The sequence below is a fragment of the Zootoca vivipara genome, chromosome 13 (genome assembly GCF_963506605.1).
Source record: "Zootoca vivipara chromosome 13, rZooViv1.1, whole genome shotgun sequence".
In the NCBI taxonomy this organism is placed as follows: domain Eukaryota; kingdom Metazoa; phylum Chordata; class Lepidosauria; order Squamata; family Lacertidae; genus Zootoca; species Zootoca vivipara.
In genome coordinates, this window is record NC_083288.1 from 21,081,579 (window position 1) to 21,104,330 (window position 22,752).

A 22,752-nucleotide genomic window follows, 5' to 3' on the forward strand; every position below is an offset into this window, starting at 1 on the left:
CACCCAAGGAGGAGCTTTCATCTCCATCCCATAATGCTCGGCTTCTTTTCGCCGCACACCCCTCAAGATGGCTGCTGTTACTCGCTGGAGCAAAAGGTTTTGCAAAACCGGTAAGGGCAAGATCGATGTTAGGGAAGTTTTGTTCTCCTGCAGTTAACTGGTTGCTAATAACTGCCCCCTTCACGCGTTGCCTTTCCTCCCCTTCCTCCAGCCTCGTGGGAATCCAGTGCCCTACATCTCGCCCTGTTGAAATCCAGAATCTTAATACATTTCTTCCCACCCCACCATCCCAGATCCAGAATGTGGCATTTCTGGGGTTGCCTTTTTTTATTATTGGACAGACTCTGTGGCGTGTCCAGTCATTCATTTCAAGGCTAATGAGATGTTGCAGAGCTAAAGGCAGCTGCACCTGTTCTTTAAACCCGTGCAGCGCTCGAAGGACTCTTGGGGGGAAGAGCTAGGCTCAAAGTTCCCAGAAATTCGCGTCTCGACCCCAACCCAGCCCGGCCTTTCCACAAATGTCATGTGTGATTGAATTTGTGGTGGCAAGGGAAATTACCCAGTCTGGCAGTGAAGTGGAAGTGAAGTTGGTGGGCATGCAGATCACGCTATCATAGAATTATAGAACTGGAAGGGAACACCAGGGTCATCAAGTCCAACCCCCTGCAATGCAGGAATCTTTGGCAGAAAATAAATTTAGTTCGGTCTCTTAAAATGCGTAATCTAGCATTTGTCATTCATGTGAAATGTTTTATTGGCCATTGGAATGTTTGTTGAATATGGTAACAATATGGAGAAAATCTGCCCGTAATGGGTTTCCTACTGAGGCACCCAAAATGCAAACCGTCTATAAAAAATAAGAATGGGAGGCAGTCCTAAATTCTTTGTGCCTCTGATGCCATAACAGCAAAAATAATGTTCCTTGCCACTTTGTTCCTTGCTATTAATTATATACTCAGAATTTACATTTACCGTATTTTTCCATGTATAAGACAAGCTTTTTTGACCCAAAAATTAGGTTCAAAATTTAGGGTCATCTTATACACAAGTAGTGTTGGGGGGGATGGGGACGGGCAAATGGTTTCTTTGCACAAGCCCAAAATTGTAGGTGGTGATGGGCCGCTTGGTTGGGGGGGGGGCGGAAATTGCTCACCCGCCGGAATGCAGCACACAACCGCTTGCATCACAGAACCAGGGGCTGCCAATCACACTCCTGCTGGCTGCGACAAGGGCAGCTGCCTATTGGCTGCTGCAGCGGCAATTAGGAGGGCTAATGGCGGCGATTGAGCAGCTGATAGGTGGTTTCTAAAACGCAAGCAGTTGTGTGCTGCGTTCTGGCGGGTGAGCAATCAGCATTCCCCCAAATAATCTCCCCCCCCCAAAAGCTCAATCCCCCCTATTTTCTAAATGTTGAGGCCCCCCCAAATAGGGGGGCATTTTATACATGGGGGCGTCTTATAGACAGAAAAGTACTTCCTTAGTACCGTTAGGAATAGGCTGTACTGTTGTCCCTCCAGTCCATTAACATTTGGTAAGCCCCCCACTCAAGTTGTGTTAAGAATTCCCGTGTGCATACACATTCAAAATTGTGCTGTTGAACCTGTTTCAGCTCATCTCTGACTCCGAGTTACCAGAGCAGCATGCAATACTGTAACTATAGGCACACTATAAATATGTAGAACAGCATTAGGCTGCTTCTTTCTGCCTTTAATTTTTTCGCCTTCTGCTGTAATCTGTCATTTAGCTGGCTTGCATGAGTCACAAAGGTTTCTACTCTGTAAGTATCTGTTAATGTCGCTGCCTGTTTCTGGAGCACCAGTTGGGAATGTGTAGATTAGTATGTGGAGCGGCAACACCTGAGGAGGTGAGAGTGGGTGGCTTTTTCATCCTTTGGAACACTAGGATTCTATGCTTCCCCTTAGCTCAGTTTTTTATGGTTGGAAAGGATGGGATTACACAGTATGAGAGCCCACAGAATGTCCTACGTTTGGGGGTTGTTGTGTCTTGGGGGGCCTAGCCATTCAGATTGTTCTGCTTTTCCATTGCTCCAGACTGGCTGCCCACCCTTCAACTTATTCGCCATGGCTCCAAAGCTGTCACTCGCCATTGGAGACCTATGCATTTTGTGCGTCAGAAGCTGATGGAGGTGACAAAATACATCCCACCAAAGCCTTTGATCCCAGAGGGGTGCATCAAACCCCAAGTGAAACAAGTTGAAGAGGTAACAACACAACACGCCCTCCTACGCTGATTGTTACTGTCTAAACTCTATGGTGCAGAGCCCTCAAAATCGTTGAGTAGGCTCTCTGCCCTTCTTTATCCATGTTTTTGCCAATTGCAGCAGGGCTGTTATGAACTTGGTACCAGATAACCCTTTTAGCCTCATAAGGGCAACACACTGAATGCAAATGATGTCTGATACTCTGCTCTTTTCCTGAACCTTCACTCTATTCCTTTCAGTGCCTGCTGAAGACATTATTATACAGTGGTACCTCTGGTTACAAACATAATTCGTTCCGGAGGTCCGTTCTTAACCTGAAACCATTCTTAACCTGAGGTACCACTTTAGCTAATGGGGCCTCCCGCTGCTGCCGGCGCGCAATTTCTGTCCTCATCCTGAGGTAAAGTTCTTAACCCGAGGTACTGCTTTCGGGATAGAAGAGTCTGTAACCTGAAGTGTTTTTGTAACCCAAGGTACCACTGTATAGACACACCTACCCCACCTACTCTGACATTTAGAAAGTTTTGTTGTTGTTGTTTAGTCATTTAGTTGTGTTCGACTCTTTGTGACCCCATGGACCAGAGCATGCCAGGCACTCCTGTCTTCCACTCCCTCCTGCAGTTTGGTCAAACTCATGTTCGTAGCTTTGAAAACTCTGTCCAACCATCTCGTCCTCGGTCGTCCCCTTCTCCTAGTGCCCTCAATCTTTCCCAACATCAGGGTCTTTTCCAGGGAGTCTTCTCTTCTCATGAGGTGGCCAAAGTATTAGAGCCTCAGCTTCAGGATCTGTCCTTCCAGTGAGCACTCAGGGCTGATTTCCTTCAGAATGGATAGGTTTTAGGCAAGAAAGTTTTAGGCAATTTTAATTGTTTTAGTCTACTTTGCCAATCCGTTCCAGAAGTCCATTCGACTTCCAAAACGTTCGGAAACCAAGGTGCAGCTTCCGATTGGAAGCCGCGGAAGTCATGTCGAACATTTGGGTTCCAAAGAACGTTCGCAAACTGAACACTCACTTCCGGGTTTGTGGCATTCGGGAGCCAAAACGTTTGACTCCAATTCAAGTGTGCTCCTTTTAACCTAAAAGCCCCCAAAGAACTTTATTCAGGAACTGCATCTTCAGTCATGTTCCACCATGATCACCATGATATTTATGTCACCTGAGAAAACTGATTGTGTCGTGTGTGGCTCATAGATCCACAACCTTCTATGTAGTGAAGTTCTTCCTATAGAAGTTCTTGCCCGAGAGAGCGTCTAGCTAGCATCTATCTTCCTTCTACGTTGTTTAGTTTCATTAGATTAGAATTTGTTGCATAGATTTTTCTTTTAAAACTATTTTTTTCATGTTTTGCATGTATTCAAACTGTTTTTCCCTTCATGGTTTTATACCTACCAGAGCCCCATGAAATAGAGACGTAGTATAGAAATTTTAGATAAATACATTGTCGCCATGTCAAGAAGCATTATTGGGAACTATTGCACTAACTGAAGAACTGTTTTCTGCAGGAGATTCACCAGAATCGGAGCCTGATAATTTTTCAGAAGTGCTGTAACAACTGCATTGTTTCCATTGCCTTTGGTGCTACGCTACGGGGTGCAGACTTGAGAATCTCAGCTTTCATGAATTTTAAAACAAATTTTCAGCTCTTGTGACAGTGACGATAGGATTGACATTGTGTGGCTGATGCCTGGAAACTTAGAAGACAGGAATGCTCTGTTCTGCCAAGTCCTCCTCCTCAGTCCTTTCCTTCCTTGTGAAAGATTATTTGGTGGGCAGAATCACTGGCAAGGCTTGTCACTTTGGCTCTTAACTGTTTGGCCCAAGTGAAGGATTGGAGGTACACAAAACAGGTCACTGCATCCCCCCCCCCTGGAAAATGAACTCCTTTGCAGAGAATCCGTTTAAGGGCTTGAATTCAAGGAGCTACTTAGAGTAATGCAAGGGTGTCTTCTTACTTAATGGAATTCACTCTCCTATGACAAACGACTTTTGAAACTTTCCTCATTGCTATGTGATACGGGGAAGGCTGCTAATCACTCTAAAGTTGGTTTCTGTAACTCACAAATATATATTTTATAAGAGTTTGCAGTATAGAAGTAAATAAATAATAATGAGTGATAATCACTATAGCAGGTTTTGCACATATTGCCTGTTTATGCTAAGGTTGCTGGTTCGAGCCCCATCTGGGGCAGCTTCATATGCCTGCATTGCATGGGGTTGGACTAGATGATCCTCAGGGTCCCTTCCAACTCTGTGATTCTTTGAAGTCACAGGGATAAACCTTCATAGCATGAAAACTTTCTAACAGAGTTCAGGCTTGAATGAAAACATTTTATTTGGTTTCAACGCTTCACTAGGTATGCACAGAGCATGGAAATGCCCTGTTCCCTGGGCAGGCTAGGTAGGTCTAAATCAGTTGCTTAAATCATCGGGAACACAATGTCAATTTAAACCACAGATTTAAATCAAGTTTAATCTAATTCATTTGTTTTCTGTACAAGCACGCATACTGCTTGCCATTGCTATTCAATTTGCAACTGAACAGAACTTTTATGTTACCTACAGAGATAACTCAAAACCTCTGCACTCTGTCTGCCTTTTGCAGCACAGAATTTACATCTGTGTAGCTTTCAACAGCTTTGTGGGTTTTCACTCTTTTCAAATCTAATGGCAGCAAACAAAATTTCTCCCCTTCCCCAGGAAAATGGCTACGTGAAGCTGTTGCGTCGAGATATCAAACAAGCGTTCCACGAGAGTAAAATGATTGCTATCTGCCAGTACAACCCAGTTCCATCAAATGACATGGTACTCATGGGGCATCGACTGCGGAAGTACAACATCCATGTTAAATACTTCCCCAACGAGGTACAGTTACATGCAAACAGTTCTTTTAGGAATAGAGCAACGTGCCTTAGAGCATGTTGCCTCATTTTCTCCAAGCAATTTCCCATATCCTGTGAAAGCAAAACTTAATCAGAGCTAAGCTTTGACATGCAAATCTGCTGTATTGGATATATAAAATGTTGCACGAGGTGCATTGATATATTGACGGACTTCGTATCTGGGCAGCAGATAAACAGAACCTGCTGTTGCTTAGGCATTTCATTAGAAAGCACCAGTTTCCACCAAGTTTGGTGTGCGATATTTTGAGACCCTTTTGGAGATGTGTGCTCAGAAACAACAACCTCTAAGAAATTTTGAGTGAAGTGAAATTTTTGATTTGGCTGGCAAAATTTCCTAGAGGGCCTTCTCGTCCCTTGCCCAATGTATAGCAGCGATTTATCAAATGGCAATTAGAGTTTGACCAGTCTGCTGGCTCAGTCCAATCCTACAGCATACTAGCCCAACTACTTCTCCCAGCCCCCTGTAGTTTATGCCCCTTATCCCCCATCACTAGATCCAGCCTTTCCTTCAACTGAATATTGCTTTATAGCTAGTGGTGGCAGACCGCAACCCAGAGACCCTTCATGGTCCTTTAGAAGTTCCAACGCAGTAAGAGAGGTTGTAGTTACAGCATCACTTAACTCTTCATTTCTTGACTTGTAAATCAAAACTGGAGTCCTGTCCCAGTTCAGCGGGTATTTTCTCCATGTTTAATTGGCTCTTTACTTCCACCTTTCCAGGTCATGATACCCTTTCTTTTGGAATCCAAATATAAGAATCTACTCCCTCTCTTTGTGGGGCGCAACCTCCTACTGATGAGTCCGGAAACGAGGGCACAGGAAATGCTGCGAGTCCTGAGGGGTGTGCCACAGATCAATCTCCTAGGTAAATGTTGAAAGCTTGATGGCTAAACTCTGTGTATCAAATGGATTCAGAAATGAGGACCAGGTCATGAGTTGAGGTATGCTGGCTGGAATGTAGATTTCCATCAGGATATTGAGGCAGTACTTGATTCACAACTCTGTTGATTTAGCAAGCATGGAAGCATCCCGATGGAATTTTATTATCAATTAAGACAGACTTCACAGGCTGGTAAATAGGGAGGCGAAGTGTTAAATGCAGCCTAATGTTTATCTCTGTAGTACTGCTTCCTAAAAGATTACGTCACATGCTGACTGTTGTAATATTAAATAGTTTAAGCATCAAAGTGAATACAAAAGGCAGTTGTGGTGCAGTCCCTATTCAAAAGGCTTATCTTTGGCGATCACTCGTAGCTAAGTAAGGTTGTCTTCCATAAACATGGTTTTAGCAATGAGTCCGTGACTGTGGAGGCCAGTTCTGGATCCACACGTCCTTCCACAGTGGGGACATTGGTTTCCGGGCAGGAGTTGATCACGGTAAGGGTTTCCCAAACGTGCATTCCTCTTAGCATGTTTCTCCCTTGTGTCCTAAGTTTGAGCGTCTTCAAAGCCCATGACACCTTTGGTAAAGGCTGTTCTCCAATTGGAGCGCTTGCAGGCCAGTGTATACCAGTTGTCTGGGTTTATACTACATTTTTTTTACATTTGCCTTGAGAGTGTCTTTCGACCTCTTCTGTTGACTACCAGCATTAAACTTGAATGCCCCGTGCTAACCCAACTGTGTCTGCCTACCATTATTCCAGGTTAGTCCATTCATTTCAGTGCACCTCCTTTGAGTAGGACGCCATTGGATACAACCCTATGTCTCCTTTTAAAAATGATTGTCCTTCATAAAAAAACTATTCGGTCTACAACCAGTACTATAAAGTTTTGATTTGGCAACCCTCTTCCAAATCACTTTTTTTAGTTTTTTATTTATACTTTTCAAATTTATACATTTCATTAGATTTGCAATCAATTAAACATTTCAAAATTTGAGTTCCTTCCCCTCTTTCTGTGTTCCTTAAATTTGTTTTTTAATACCTTCTGCATATCCAGTTCATTTAACTTGCTCATTTAATTATCTACTGTAAATATATCTATATATATATAAATGTAAAAATCGTGAAATTCCGTTTGACACTTTTCTCCGTAACCGCTTGACCGATCGTCCTGAAATTTTGACACAACGATCCAGGCCACTCCTAGAGCGTTGTTGGGGGCAAAAATCCCTCAAATCGCACACCTGCCCAGGTGCAGACCTGCTTTTCCACCAAGTCAGACAGCACCCTCAAGTGGCGTAGTACCCTCCTCCACCCCCTCCCTTCCTGTGAAATCTAAGTCACACCCACAAACCAAATGACATCATCATCAACCAAGCAACTTGAAATCCCCCAAGGCGGCCATTAGGCCTTTGTTTAATGTAGGCCCCTGACAGGCCCTGGGGGGGGGAACCCACAACAACACACTTGGGGGCATGGCAAGGGGTTTTTACTTTACCATTTAGCACCACTAACCCTCCCCCCCAAAAAAAACCCCACCAAAAAAACCAACATTGCCAAGTGGAGGTCGGGGCCTGCCGGGGGGGCGGGTGGCACAGGCCACAGCACAGCCTTTGATTTATGTAGACCCTTGCATGCCAAGGGGTTTTTACTTTACCATTTAGCAACACTACCACACCGGTCATGGGGGGGGGGACAAACTGAATAGATCATGGATCGGGACACATGGGGCCATTCACAGGGAATAGCCACAACACACCACACCCGCAAACCCCGCCTCTGCCACGAGATCCTGTAAAACAGGAGGCCTTGGCTCCATTTTACATACTAGGCCTCAGGTCTACAGCCCATTAAATACTATCCCAAATGGAGCCCTGGGTGGGAGGTGGGGGGAGGAGGAGCCCAAATAGGTCATGGGCTGACGTAGCTTATTTTCAGGGGATGTCTTATTTTTCATTACGCGTCCAGCCTTACCTCTTCCTTGGGGCCCTCCAGAACTGCGCCTATCACTATGTCTTATTTTCGGGGTATGGCTTATATTGCACAAATGTCTTATTTTAGGAGAAACAACTGATTGTTTAAAAAACCCATTCACTTTCTCTCCCCAGTTTAAGTCCTCAGATATTTGCAGTGGCCACCCCCCACCCCATTTACAATCCCCTACCTTCCCCTTGCCCGGGCCAGGTAGATAATGTGGCCCTTTTTAAACCCTTTTGTTACTTTTCTCATTTTACTGATTGTGAATATGCTGGCCGAGGCCCCCTTTAGATTCGGAGGCCCGCCCCAAGTGGCCCATATGACCCCCCTCCTTCTGTCTGGGCCTGTCTGTTGCTACGGGGCTATGGGGCTTCGCTATTTGATCCCCCCTCCCGGTTGGGATTCTTTAAGTAGTTATCTGGGTCCCAGGGCACATCATCATCCCCTATCCTTAATCTAAATATATAGAAATGTTCACGATTCGTTCGCAGGGGCCAATGTATGGAGATACAGGGGGGAGGGGACAACAGAGGGCTCAGACAAAAGTAAATACTGGGAAATAGAACCCAGAAACTGACAACTCCTTCTCCAATGACGGGGGCCAATGTAGGAAGATACCGGGGGTAGGGGCCAACACTCCCCAGGAACAACAGAGGGTTCAGACAAAAGTGCATGCTGGGAAATAGAACCCAGAACCTAACAATTCCTTTTCGAAGGGTGGGGGCCAAGGTATGGAGATACAGGGGGGAGGGGCCAACACTCCCCAGGGACAACAGAGAGAAGGGTATCCTACGGAAACACAGGGATGAGCCGGGGTGGAGGGAGGAGGGGCAGGATACGTCATGGATCGTGACAGGGTGGGGGGGATCACAGGAAAGAACCACAGCAATGCGTGGCCGGGTCAGCTAGTACTTTTATAAAACTGCAGGTTATTACAATAGTCCTGCTAATGTTTTTATCTGTTTACAATTTTTCTGTAAATATTCATTAAACCATTTCCATTCTTTTATAAAAAGTTTGTTATCTTGATTTCTTATTCTTCTGATAAGTTTTGCCATTTCTGCATATTCCATAAGTTTTTGTATCCATCCTTCCTTTACTGGGACCTTTGCTTCTTTCCACTTTTGGGCAAGTAACATTCTTGCTGCTGTAGAAGCATACATAAATAAATTTCTATACAATTTAGGTAGTTCTGTCCCCATAATTCCCAAAAGAAAATCTTCTGGGGTTTTTTAAAATAAAAGTTATTTTGAACATCCTTTTCAATTCATTATATATCATTTCCCAGTAAGCTTTAACCTTATTACAAGACCACCACATATGGTAAAAAGAACCTCTTTCTCTTTACATTTCCAACATTTGTTTGATTTAGATTTATACATTTTTGCCAGTTTACTTGCTATTAGATACAAAAAATATATCATTTTCATATACCGTACTTTTCTGTCTATAAGACTCCCCATGTATAAGACGCCCCCTATTTTGAGGGGCTCAAATTTAAGAAGATGGGGGGAGATGGCACAGAGTTGTGGAGGGATTACTGAGCTTTTTAAGGGGGGATTGCCGCAAATTGCTTACCCATCTGCATTGCAAAATCTGACTCTCGTCTGTCCCCTCGCCGGCAAAAGCTGACAATTGCCCGCCCTATTGCCGCAGTGTCAGCCAATCAACACCACCCATTGACGCAGCAACCAATAACACACACAATAGCCACTGATGGCCATGGCAGCAACCAATCAAACGTCCACCCTATGACACTTACCCATGTATAAGACAACCCCCTTTTTCTACCATGATTTTTACAGAAAAATACCTAGTCTTATACACAGAAAAGTACGGTAATTTTCCCTTAAACTATAACATGCTGTAAATTTTATAGCCATATTCCACAATGGTTCCCAAGCTTACATATCTATATTATGACCGATATCGGCCATCACTTTTTATTTTTATTTTTAGTACTTCTGAATGTTACTGATGGTGCCTATTTTCTCATCCTTCCAGGAGCTTGTGTTGACAACACCATCCTAAGCAAACAAGGTTTCGCAAACTATGCCAAACTGCCGTCCATGGTGACTGCCCAAGGGGAGGTTGTGGGTGCTCTCTCTCTCATGACATCCCAGACTAGCACACTTCTACAACGCGGCCCTGTTCACTTGACTTCCTTGCTGGACCAGTATGTCAAACAGCAAAACTGTGAATCTGTTGAAGCAAAGGAGACAGGGACTCTGGACAAGTCAGAAGCCCTTTGATGAATGTTCTTCCCAATTCTGCTCATTGCTTCAGGCACAGCTGTTGGTTGCATGTTTGTATCCTGGGTGGGGCAAAGTTGGATGGCTAAATTCTGTATACCAAGCCAATTTGGAAATGAGGACCGGATCATGAACGTGGTATATGCTGGAATGCAGATTTCCATCTGGATATTGAGGCAGTACTTGATTCACAACTCTTGTTGATTTAGCAAGCATGAAAGCACACCGATGGAAGTTTATTATCAATTAAAAGAAGACTTCACAGGCTGATAAATAGAGAGGCAAAGTGTTAAATGCGGCCTAATGTTCATCTCTGTGGTACAGCTTCCTAAAAAAATTATGTCGCGTGCTCACTGTTGTAATATTATTAAATATTTTTAAGCATCCTGCTGTGTGTGTTACTGTGTTGGGCTACAACTGGAATGAAGGTAGGCAGTGCACTGAATATAATCTGTGAAACCAAATAGGAGTTCTGTGAACTCTTTGCATGCACATTTTATTAATAGGGTGTAACTCTAGTAAGTTGCTTTTCAGACACTCCAAAGTGGATGAAAATGCTCACTTGCTCTTCCAGCAAGGATACCCCTTAATGGTTAATAGAAATGCTTGCTTACATGATGTACTTGTTACTTAGTTTTGGGGAGTGGGAATGGGTGATAATGAAATGTTATTTATGTAATGTATTGTGTAATACTGGCCTTTCCGGGATAGAATCCAGGGCAGTTTACAAAAACTGAAACAGCAAAGACAAGATAAAAACCATGAAATATGACTAAATATATAGCATACACATGACAATATTTTAAAGTGCTAGAAGGAAAAAACATGGGTTATTGCCAGGCTGGCACCAGCATCCCACAACTGGATCCGATGATGGCTAACCTGTGCCCTACAGGCAATATTTCACCTCCAATGGGTGTTTTGTGGACTCTCACGAGCCCCACAAAATTTGCCATTTTTTAAAAAAAACTTTAAAAAAAATTCTGACTGCTCCCTTAGGTCCTCTGCTATGATACTGTGATGCCAAAAGGTTTTTGTAGCCTCCAAACTTATTCCCTTAAAAAAAAGATTTTATGCTTATTTCCTTCACTGTGGTGCCAAATGTTTCTGGTGCCCTCCCCCAATGCCATTAAAAAATAAAAAATGTTACCTGCTTTGGCACTTAGGCCATGCCCATTTGGTCATGTGGCTCCCAGAGGTTGGTCATGGGTCATTGTGGCCGTCAATCCGAAAAAAAAGTTTATGCGCGCCCATTCTTGAGAATGAGTCGTACTTCAGATGAAACACGGAATTGGAGGTTGGGGTTGGCAGGTGACTTTAATCATCTAGTTAAGTCTATAGGCAGGATGTTGTGGAAAAAGTTGCTCTGTCAGGTGCTTGGATCTCAAGTGGTTTGGGGCTTTGAAAGCAGGCCGCAACACTTTGGATAGGGCTCTTTGACTGCCAGACTGCTATATTATTATTATTATTATTATTATTATTATTATTATTATTATTACAGTGGTACCTCGGTTTAAGTACACAATTGGTTCCGGAAGTCTGTACTTAACCTGAAGCGTACTTAACCTGAAGTGAACTTTCCCATTGAAAGTACATTGGAAAGTGGATTAATCTGTTCCAGACGGGTCCGCAGAGTACTTAAACTGAAAGTACTCAAACCGAAGTGTACTTAAACCGAGGTATGACCATTATTATTATTATTATTATTATTATTATTATTATGCTTATTATTTATTATTTCTACCCTACCCATCTGGCTGGGTTTCCCCAGCCACTCTGGGCAGCTTCCAACAAAAGATTAAAAATACATTAAAACACCAGTCATTAAAATCTTCCTGAAACAGGGCTGCCTTCAGATGTCTTCTAAATGTCAGGTAGTTGTTTATCTCTCTGACCTCTGATGGGAGGGCGTTTCCACAGGGCGGGTGCCACCACCAAGAAGGCCCTCTGCCTGGTTCCCTGTAGCTTTGCTTCTCACAGCGAGGGAACCGCCAGAAGGCCCTCAGTGCTGGACAGTGGAGTTGCTCCTTCAGGTATACTGCTCAACTCCTCATGATTTCACAGAATCATAGAATTGTAGGAATTCAACAAAAGCATTGCCTGCACACTTTCAAGCCTATTGTCATAGCAGTAAAGGGTAGGAACTTGCTTTTTTAAAAAAATGCGCTGAGTGAAAACAGAATTGGAGGCTGTTGAATGGGATGTGGACCTTTTGCCATGACTTTGACATTTCTGGCCTTTGTGCATCTTTGCTGTGCTTCCATTTGAGCCTTTTGTGTCCTAACAGGAATATATGATTAAACAAGTCCAGCTCTCCTTTTTCCTATTGCATTCCTCCAACGTACCACTGAATGACCTGACAAAACACAGTAGCGGTTTCTAGAATCTCTGTGGTCCCAGCATGAGTCAGAAATGCATTCTGTGTGATAACAACCAGCTGTTCCTGAAAAGACAAAAATTGCTTTCCCCGCTGGTGGTCTGCCAAGTGACCAGTGAAAAGGCAATAGGCATGACAGCAGTTCATTGCCCTAGGCTAGGAAAACTAATTTGTGGGGAAGAGTATGAGACTTCTGTAGTTGCCAGGCTTCTTTTAATGGGGAGCCTTGACAGCTAAAGCAGGTTTGAAACAGGTTAAGATTTGTGGCATAATTAGACATTGGGGAGTGATTCATCTATGTTGTGGCTGGTTGTATCTGCTAAGCTTGTTTAGGAAAGGCATTCGGCGACACCCCCCCCCCCTGGCCCACCAATTGAGTACCTGCATATGTAGAGAGAGAGAGATTTGAAGAGAGAGGCATTTTGAACTGAATTTCTCCAGAATCCAAAGTACGCTTGGGCAAACTGAGATTACTCCGTGGATTATGCACCAACATCCTATTTTTCAAAGCCTCAAACAGGACAACTGTAACTGTTGAACACTGTAAAAATGCTATAGAAATAGATGGTGTTATTTCATCTCAGATGAAGCACTGACAATCCTTCAGAATTAGGCACTGGGAGGCAGATGTGCTTGTTACACCAAATGAATGGTAAGTCTTCATGAGAATCGGCTACATCATCGGCTGTAGAGGTTTTTCAAATACAGTGGTACCTCTAGTTACAAACGTAATTCATTCTAGAGGTCCGTTCTTAACCTGAAACTGTTCTTAACTAGAGGCGTGCGCCACCAGCACACGATTTCCATTCTCATCCTGGGGCAAAGTTCTCAACTCGAGGTAACGCTTCCAGGTTAGCGGAGTTTGTAACCTGAAGTGTTTGTAACCTGAAGCGTTCGTAACCTGAGGCGTTTGTAACTTGAAGTACCACTGTACAGTACTAACCTCCAAAACATAGTTTCTTTCCAAAGAATACACATCAGAGTGAACATAATTATGCTGTAATGGGATATCAAACTGCAAGAGGTGTTCAGAATTTCAGACCTTGGTGTATGGTAGAAAAGTGGTGACATCTAATCTTGGGACAGAAACTATTAGCCTAGCCAAAATAGGTGAAGAATCGATAGCCAACATAACCTGGAACACAAAAGTCAGGAAATGTAAAAAAGGTAAAAAGGAAAGATCCTGCAGACATAATTTATGTAGGCAAAAGCAGGCAGTTCCTGGGTGCTCTCATACTCAAGCACAGGGCCTCTGTAGGACCTAAAACATCTGGAGGACCACATAACAATTGGCCATACTGCCTGGGACTGAAGCAAGTTGAGACCAGCATCACCTGGAGGCCCAATGGTTCCACATCCCTGTTCTACTATGTAACAAAGAAAAGGAATCCAGAGGTAAGCTGTTCAGGCTGGCTTTGCTTTAAAGGATTACCTTTGGAGGAACATTCAAGGCTTCATAAACCATGGTATATGGTGACATGGATAAGCAATTCCCTTCCTCCCATTGCACGCTGGAATGCACTAAACCAGTTTTCCCCATAATGACTGAGCCTGCCAGCTCTGGCTTAATGTTGATCAACAAATCAGGAAAATAAGCCAGGACGACACCCTTAAACGGGATTGAATTTTGAGACACAGTTGTAGGTAGGGTTGCCAGACTCAATAGAGGATGGGACTTCTGTGCCTTTAATTGCCCTGCTCTCTTTTGAGTCTGGAAACCTTAAAGAGAAACCAGCAGACCCTTTGCGTGGAAATTAAACAAAGGGTCTGCTGGTTTCTCTTTAAGGTTTCCAGACTCAAAAGAGAGCAGGGCAATTAAAGGCACAGTAGTCCTGTCCACTATTGAGTCTGGCAACCCTACCAGTAGGCCACAGGCAAAAGCAAACAGAATATGGGCCTTTCACAGGGTGGGGGAATCACAGGGATGAGGCACAACAACGGGGAAGGAGGCTCACAGGGATACGGCACAACAAGGGGGGGCGCATTGCCATGGGGGGGAGGTATGACCCTGAGTTAGCCAAAGCAGTGAGGGGTGGAGACATTTTCAGGAACACGAGTAGGGGGGGAGTCTTATTTTTGAAACTTACAGTAGGGGAGTCAGGGTTGGGACAGGGCAGGTGAGGGGACTCTAAAGGGAGACTGTTGTTTTTTTTAAAATAATTTTTATAAAAAGAAAGGAATCATATCCATATAATTGTACATTATTATAACATCCATTTTAAAAAAAGACAAAAATGGAAAAAAGAAAAAAATAAATAAAAGAAAAAAGAAAACAACGAAAACAACAACAACAACAAAACAGCATCATATACGTTCCATTTTTTTTCTCATTTTGGTAGGGGACTTCCCCGAGTCCCCCTTCTAACGGTTCATTGCATAACATTCTTGGCAAGTTCTATATCCTATTTTCCAAACCTAATTACAATTACAACATCCTTTTCTCAATTTTACAACTCATTATAATATTCTAACCTATTTTCAATTCTATCTCACTTAATTTCTTAACCTGCAACTTCACAATTGCTTATAATTCTCCTCATACATCAATTATACAATATTTTTTATAATAAATTCTACATTTCTTCCATTCCTCTTCCACCTTCTCCTCTCCCCGGTCACGTAGTCTTCCGGTCAGATCAGCAAGTTCCATATAGTCTAACATCTTCATTTGCCATTCCTCCACTGTAGGTCTCCTGCCAACCTAGCAGTTCGAAAGCACGTCAAAATGCAAGTAGATAAATAGGAACCGCTACAGCGGGAAGGTAAACGGCATTTCCATGTGCTGCTCTGGTTCGCCAGAAGCGGCTTTGTCATGCTGGCCACATGACCTGGAAGCTATATGCCGGCTCCCTCGGCCAATAATGCGAGATGAGCGCGCAACCCCAGAGTCTGTCACGACTGGACCTAATGGTCAGGGGTCCCTTTACCTTTACCTTACCACTGTAGGTATCTTCTGTGTCTTCCAATACTTTGCTAGCAATATTCTGGCCGCAGTTGTGGCATATAAAAACAAATTTACATCTTTCATAGGCAATTCCTTTCCTACTATGCCCAATAGAAAAGATTCTGGTTTCTTAATAAAAGTGTTTTTCAGCACTTTTTTAAAAAAAATACTGCATGTACTGTTTTAAGAGAAAACATTATGAAAATGATGTATAGATGGTATTTAACACCAGTAAAAATTGCTAAGATTTACCATAATCAAGATAATAAGTGTAGGAAATGTAAAAAGGTGGAAGGAACATTCTATCACATGTGGTGGACTTGCCCACTAGTTAAGGATTTCTGGGAAAAGATTTATAATGAGTTGAAAAAAGTGCTAAAGGGAGACTCTGAAGGTCCATTTAACAGGAAAAGGTCCATTTAACATAAAAACCCACAGCAACGCGTGGCCCGGCCAGCTAGTATAATATAACATCAGGGGGCATGGTCTTGTAAACAATTGCCTTGCACATACCTTACTGACATAAGTGGGAGAAATGCACTGGTGCCCATCACGTTAATCGGGCCTTCTCAGGAGAACTTGCTGGATGATGTGAACAATTAGCACAGCCTAGGAAACTGCTTTATAGGAAGTCAGAGCATTGGTTCATCTAGTCCAGGCTTCCTCAAACTCGACCCTCCAGATGTTTTGAGACTACAATCCCCATCATCCCTGACCACTGGTCCTGCTAGCTAGGGATCATGGGAGTTGTAGATCAAAAACATCTGGAGGGTTGAGGAAGCCTGATATATGTGATTGTTTCAATGGTGGTGGATGTGGTTATCGTTCAGAGACGCTTCATAGGAAGTGACTCATAGATGGAATAAAATAAACAAATGACTACCAGCCTCATCTTTCTCTTTAACAACTTATTTTTTGTTGTAACTGACAGTCCTTTTGTGGTACTTTAAAGGCGGACAGATATATTGCAAGGCACAAGCTATTGGGAACCAACCCGTTTTGTCGCACACAAACACGGCTAAATATTTAAAAAATCTGTTGAGTAAATGCAAGAGGTATAAGCCTTTTATATATTTCAGGGCCATTTGGTCTCGCTGTTAATCCCCCGCACCCCAGAGGTGTATATCTCTGTGAACTAAAGATCATCATTCCATGTATCTGATGATGAGGCCTCGCAATTACAAAAGCATACATTACAACAAATCCATTCTTTAAGGTGCCGTTTGCCGCTTCTCTGTACTTGCACTGTTTGCTCCAGACAGGATCTGATCCCCCAAGCCTCTTTCAGAAGCATTGGTAATTATTTAAGTAGGGATTTTCGGATTATATATATGGCCAGGGTTGAAAACGAAAGCAGTTTGCAGAGTATTTAACAGGAATAATTGCACACACGCAATCCAGGCGAAACTGAGGACTTCTGGCGACGATGGGGAGAGTTTTTGCATAAAAACAAATACAGAGATTTTTAAAAAACCACTCAGGGGGGCACCCCACCTTTGGCAGCTCAGTAGGTACTGAGCATGCTTAGCGAAAGAACATTTAAAGAATGGGGTCGAACGATCAATGGCGTATCCTGGAAAAAAAGGATAATTGGTTTGACAGTAAGCTGTTCCACAGTGGAATGGACTCCCTCGGGAGGTTGTGGGGTTTGGATGGCCATCTGTCATGGACGCTTTGGCTGAGATCCCTGCGTTGCAGAGGGTTGAGCTGGATGACCCCCAGGGTCCCTTCCTATTCCAATTCTACGATTCTGATTCTGTGGTTGGCCCCGTGTACAAGAGCACTCCCATGAGGACCTGAGGATAGGCTACTGCAACATTTTGTTGCAGCGGACAGAACTTACTGCCATCACATCACTCCCTCCGCTTGGCGCGACTCCGCCCTGATGCTGCTGCAAACAGACCCCTCCCCACCCCCCACCCCAGTCCTGGTCGGGCAGATTTCCAAAGGAGAACTTCTCCCGTCGAGGGGCAACCCTGCCGGGAGGCAGAGAAACAGCCGGCTTCCACACGGTCCTCCAAGAGGCAGGGCGGCAGAGGCGAGCCAAGCTCAGCAAAGCTGCAAAAGGTGGATTAACTAAAGAGCACCACCAGCGAGAGGGCTGGCTGCTTGCGACTTAGCTTGGCAGCTGCTTCCTGATTCCGGTTTGCAGCAGCAGCAGCAGCAGCAGCAACAAACAGCCGTTGCTGCAGGAATTGGAAAACGGAGAGTCCAGAGAGACGGGAGGTGGAAAGCAAGCATCGCCTCTGCGTGCAGGTAGGCGGGTGATCAATAAAACCATCCCACTCTTGCCATGGGAAGGGGAGGAGGGCACTTCCTTTGTACTGTGTGTACTGTAGTTGGGAGGGCAGGCGCCTCATCCGAGGAAGGAGGAAGCCGGGCGGGTTTTTTGGGACTTTGCCCTGTGGACTGGACAGATGGGGAGTGGAAGGAGAGCCTGCTCTTTCTATTTTTGGTAAGGCAAATGTTGCAGCCTGGCGAAGCGGGGCGAGGGATTTTCTGGGGCTGAGTGGGGCTGGAGGGTAAAGGGGGGGTGAGATTAGAGTCGGGGAAAGAGAGACGCCGAGGAATTTTGCTCCCCCATCTTCAAAGGGGAGGACTGTGGACCTACGGCCGAGAAAGAGGTCTGGAAATTTCCTAGTGGGGAGGGAAATAGGAGTGTTTTTTTGTTCTGTTTCCATGGGCAGAAACAGCCTGATGGGAATGTGGTCCAGGGAACGCATTGGGAAGGCGGGGGGGGGGGCGCTGTTGTTTTTGCTTTTGGTTCTTGTTTTTATTATGTATTTTGCGTGGTTTTATCTTGTACAGTATTTTTATGCTGTGAACCGCCGCGGAGGAAGGGCGGTATACAGATTTAATAAATAGTATTAGTATGTAATAGGTCTGGGAACTGTGGGATTTGGAAAGGATGTGATGGTTGCCCGGAGGGGGGGGAGGGAGGTAAAGGCATTTGGGGAAGTGGGGCTTAAGGGACGGGTGACAGATTGGGCCACAGGGAAAGTTTGTCCTCATTTCAAAGACATGTGGGGAGGAGAAAGGGGGGTTTTGGTTTCAGGGAGAGATAAATAGGAGGGATTAGGTGGATTTTGACATCTATTATGCCTCGATAGAGAATCCAAAGGCTGGGGAATGTTGGTCTCTGACCAAGAGAGTCATGGGCGTGCTTTTTCCCCATGGCAAAGGTATAGGAGTGCTTGAAGTTTTGACTTGGGCTCCTGGGGGAACTGAGAGACTGTTGGGGGAAAGTTGGGAGGGTCAGGTGAATTGTGCTCCACAGCATCAATAGATAGTGGATTATTCCACAGCACAGAGAAAAATGTGAAGGGGAAGTGGGAGGGAAGAATTAATTCAGACATCCCCAAACTTCGGCCCTCCAGATGTTTTGGACTACAATTCCTATCATCTCTGACCACTGGTCCTGTTAGCTAGGGATCATGGGACTTGTAGGCCAAAACATCTGGAGGGCTGCAGTTTGGGGATGCCTGAATTAATTGGAAAACTAACGGCTTGGTACAAGAGCAAGGGGGGTGCAAAAGAAAAAGAAAAAGCCTAGAAATGCAGTCCTGGAAATAAACGTACCCAGAGGTTACTGAAGGGTTGACTTGTGTGTGTGTGTGTGTGTGTACACACACTGTATGTTGATTACTGTACACATTGATGTTCTCACTTGATGATTGCAACATTCACGCCATAGGTCTAGTGCAGGGGGATCAGCAAACTTTTTCAGCAGGGGGCCGGTCCACTGTCCCTTAGACCTTGTGGGGGGGGCGGACTATATTTTGAAAAAAAGAAGAAAAATGAACAAATTCCTATGCCCCACAAATAACCCAGAGATGCATTTTAAATAAAAGGACACATTCTACTCATGAAAAACACCAGGCAGGCCCCACAAATAACCCAGAGATGCATTTTAAATAAAAGGACACATTCTACTCATGTAAAAACACGCTGATTCCTGGACTGTCTGCGGGCCGGATTTAGAAGGCGATTGTGCCGGATCAGGCCCCTAGGCCTTAGTTTGCCTACCCATGGTCTAGTGCCCTATGACACCACTTTAGGCAGCCATGGCCTTCCCACAAAGAATTCTGGGAGCTGTAGTCCATTAAGGGTGCTGAGACTCACAGAGCTACAATTCTCAGAGGGGCTTAACAATCAAATCGCTTTCCCCAGGAAACTCAGAGAATTGTAGCTATGGGAGAATAGAGGTCTTCCGGCAACTTTCAGCACCCAGAATTATTTTGGGGGAAGCCACGACTGTTTAAAGTAGCATCATAGTGCTTTAAATATCTGGTGTGCCTGTGGCACAGCAGGCCGAATTTTTGTATTACCTCCTTGCCTCCGACACAACTATTTGTGCTGGAGTAGCTCATTCAACATCAGCAATGAATTACAGAGCAATCAAGCCAGCTTTCAAGGACCCGATTCTGAATTTATTAATTATTTCTCTGGAAAAAAACATTGCATTGGGGCAGTCATTGGATGATCTGAAATTTCTGTCTGTGGTGATGCATTCACACATCCGCACATCAGTCATCACTTGATGTTGCAGTCATCAGGTGATGCACATGCACATGTGTAAACCAGCTTTTATTTCCTTGCTGCACTAGTTAGAGTATTCAAACATTGCAGGATACCTTTCCAACCTTTGGAAGGAGATTCCTTGGGTCCTTCTTCTGTTGCTGGAGTTTACAGTGTGACAATTCTTCCAAACAGATGCGACTTACAACAAAATGTCACTGTGGATTCCCACCCCACCCCCCAGCTCTCCAGCCAACAATTCCTTCGAAACAAGACATTCCACTATTCTGTCCCCCCTCTTCTATCTGCGCATGTGCGCGCACACACAAAAACCATCCCTTCTTAATGAACTCTAAGCTTGGTGCGCCCAGTTCCTTCAGCCTTTCTTCATACACTTTGCCATTTAGGCCCCTTCTCTTCTTCGTAGCTCTTTCTCTTTTCTTGACTCCTTTCCAACATTGACAGTGTCACTCCTGAGCAGTGGTACTCAGAACAGAATGTGCTATTATTCTAAATGGAGCCTTGCCAGTTACCAAGTACAGCAATTCTATTAACTTCCCAAGAATTGAGAACTCTGCTTTTGTTGCTGTAGCCTAAAATGTCATTGGACGTTTTTTTTACAGTGTACAGTGGTGCCTCGCTTAACGAATGCCCTGCTTAATGAAATTTCCGCTTAACGAAAGGTTTTTTCTAGCGGAGGTTGCCTCGCTAGACGAATTCGTTTTACGAAAAATTCGTCTAGCGAATCGCGGTTTCCCATAGGAATGCATTGAAATTCAATTAATGTGTTCCTATGGGCAAAAAAAATCCAATGCATTCCTATGGGATTCGCTAGACGAATTTTTCGTTATAAGAAAAGACCCGTGGAACGAATTAAATTCGTCTAGCGAGGCACCACTGTACCATCAGAAATAGGGGGCGGGTAACCACCAGACTTCCTGTTCCTGTTTACAGTTCCAATGGTAAAATGTGGTGTTTTAGGGTCGAAGGGGTTATTAGCCTTGATGTCTGGAGAAGGAAACTAAGCTGAGGAACACCTGAGGCCTTGAAAACAAAAAAGTAACCCTGTTGTGTTTCCTCCATCTCCACCTCTGGCACTGATTGACAGCGTAATCTTAACCATGTCTACTCAGAAGTAAGTTCTATTGAATTCAGTGAAGTTTACTCTCAGGTGAGTGGGGTTAGGCTTCCAGCCTTAGGCTGTGTACGCACTATACCATTAAAGCACATTCAAAGCGCATTTCCCCCCTCAAAGAATTCTGGGCACTGTAGTTTGTAGGGTTGCTGGGCCTTGTAACTCTGTGAGGGGTAAACTACAGTGCCCAGAATCCTTTGAGGGAAAGAACATGCTTTAAGGGTGTAGTGTGTTTGCACAGCTGTACTTTGGAACCTCAGGAAACCACTTGTTTAGTTATGGAAAAAGTTCGTGTTTGTTTTAGTTAAGTCATGGGCAAATCAGCATTTAAGAAATGTAAAATATTACCCATGAAATTTTAATTGTAGCTATCGTTGCAGCTGCTGCAAATGCCCTCATTGACAGAGGTGTTGCCACCCCATTATCCTTCATTAGTATCCTGGCTTTTTCAGTTCCTCCCTTGGTTTCACTTTGGTGTCACCTGCTTGCTAAAAGCTCTGTCGTGTTGTCTAACTGGGCCATTTAAGTGCTGCTCCTGATTGACACAGGTGCCCTGCTCTAAAGAACCAGACCTACTGCTGGGATCTGTCGGTGGCTGTTGGCTGTACCTATTTATAATACTTCAATGCCTCCTTTCTGGAAACCACCAAGGCAACGTCCAGAAAATCAGAAGATGAGAACAACATAGTAAGAAACATGAGAATACAATACTATTTAAAGACGTGCAACGCAAGCCTAACTGTGGCTGCTCTACATCTATGTCCAATGGGGTTTACTCCCAGGAAAGTAGGTAGGGTTAGGATTACAGCCTTGAAAGGCCAAATTTGTCACCCTAGAGCTTAAACAAACAAAATAAACCGAAAGTGCCAGAGCCAGGAAGCAGGGTTCATCAGATTATATGAGCAAACAGGGCATAGCTCCCTTACCCTAACCCTACATCACAGGGGAGGTTGTGGGGATAAAATTTAGGGAGGTAATCCACCTTGAGCTTCTGGGAAGAAACAAATAAATAAATGGTCTTTGCCCGGCTCTTATAAGACCTTTCTTATGTTCACCGCGCCGCCAGCGGCGTGTCACCCTGCTATATCCAGTTGCAACTCCACACACCTTTTTTTATATGCCTGCCTGTAACAAGAAGCTGCTGTTTATTAAGCCGAAACCTATTTTTAACACCCAAGGCAGGTGATGCGACGTGAGTGGTTGGAACTGACAGATGGCAGGCCACTCGGAAGCCTTTAAAAGCAGCTGTCCCCTGAGTAGGGCTTCCCCAATGCAGGTCCTTGCCACTCTTTAGGTAGCCGTTCTGGTTGTTGTTGTGCAGGTTCCAAAAACCGGAGTCATGAGTCATGTCTCATTCATATACATACACACACACACACACTTGGAAAATTAGAATATCGTCGAAAAGTGCATTTATATCAGTCATGCAACTTAAAAGGTGAAACCAATATATGAGATAGATGCATGACTTGCAAAGCAAGATATTTCAAGCCTTTATTTGTTGTAATTGTAATTATTTGTCGCTAGGCGGGTCAATTATAAAAGG

General features: G+C 44.2%; 2 protein-coding genes across 8 annotated transcripts in view; both read left to right on the forward strand.

The window, feature by feature from the left end:
- The first annotated feature begins 3 nt into the window (after window positions 1-3).
- MRPL10 (mitochondrial ribosomal protein L10) lies at window positions 4-10,618 on the forward strand. Its single transcript, XM_035135951.2, has 5 exons — window positions 4-110; window positions 2,052-2,221; window positions 4,920-5,084; window positions 5,843-5,987; window positions 9,985-10,618. The coding sequence occupies exons 1-5, from the start codon at window positions 68-70 to the stop codon at window positions 10,230-10,232; spliced, it is 771 nt and encodes a 256-aa protein (XP_034991842.1). The 5' UTR covers window positions 4-67; the 3' UTR covers window positions 10,233-10,618.
- A 6,986-nt stretch (window positions 10,619-17,604) lies between these two features.
- The window catches only part of OSBPL7 (oxysterol binding protein like 7), a 41,865-nt gene continuing 36,717 nt past the window's right edge, over window positions 17,605-22,752 (forward strand). For 2 of the 7 annotated variants that reach the window (XM_035135434.2, XM_060281443.1), the window contains exon 1: window positions 17,606-17,809. The gene's annotated coding sequence lies outside the window, so the exon portion shown is untranslated. Of the gene's footprint in view, window positions 17,810-17,835; window positions 18,009-18,099; window positions 18,178-18,541; window positions 21,894-22,752 lie in introns of those variants that run through there. The other 5 variants (XM_060281442.1, XR_009558455.1, XM_035135433.2 and 2 more) reach the window with 5 other exon arrangements.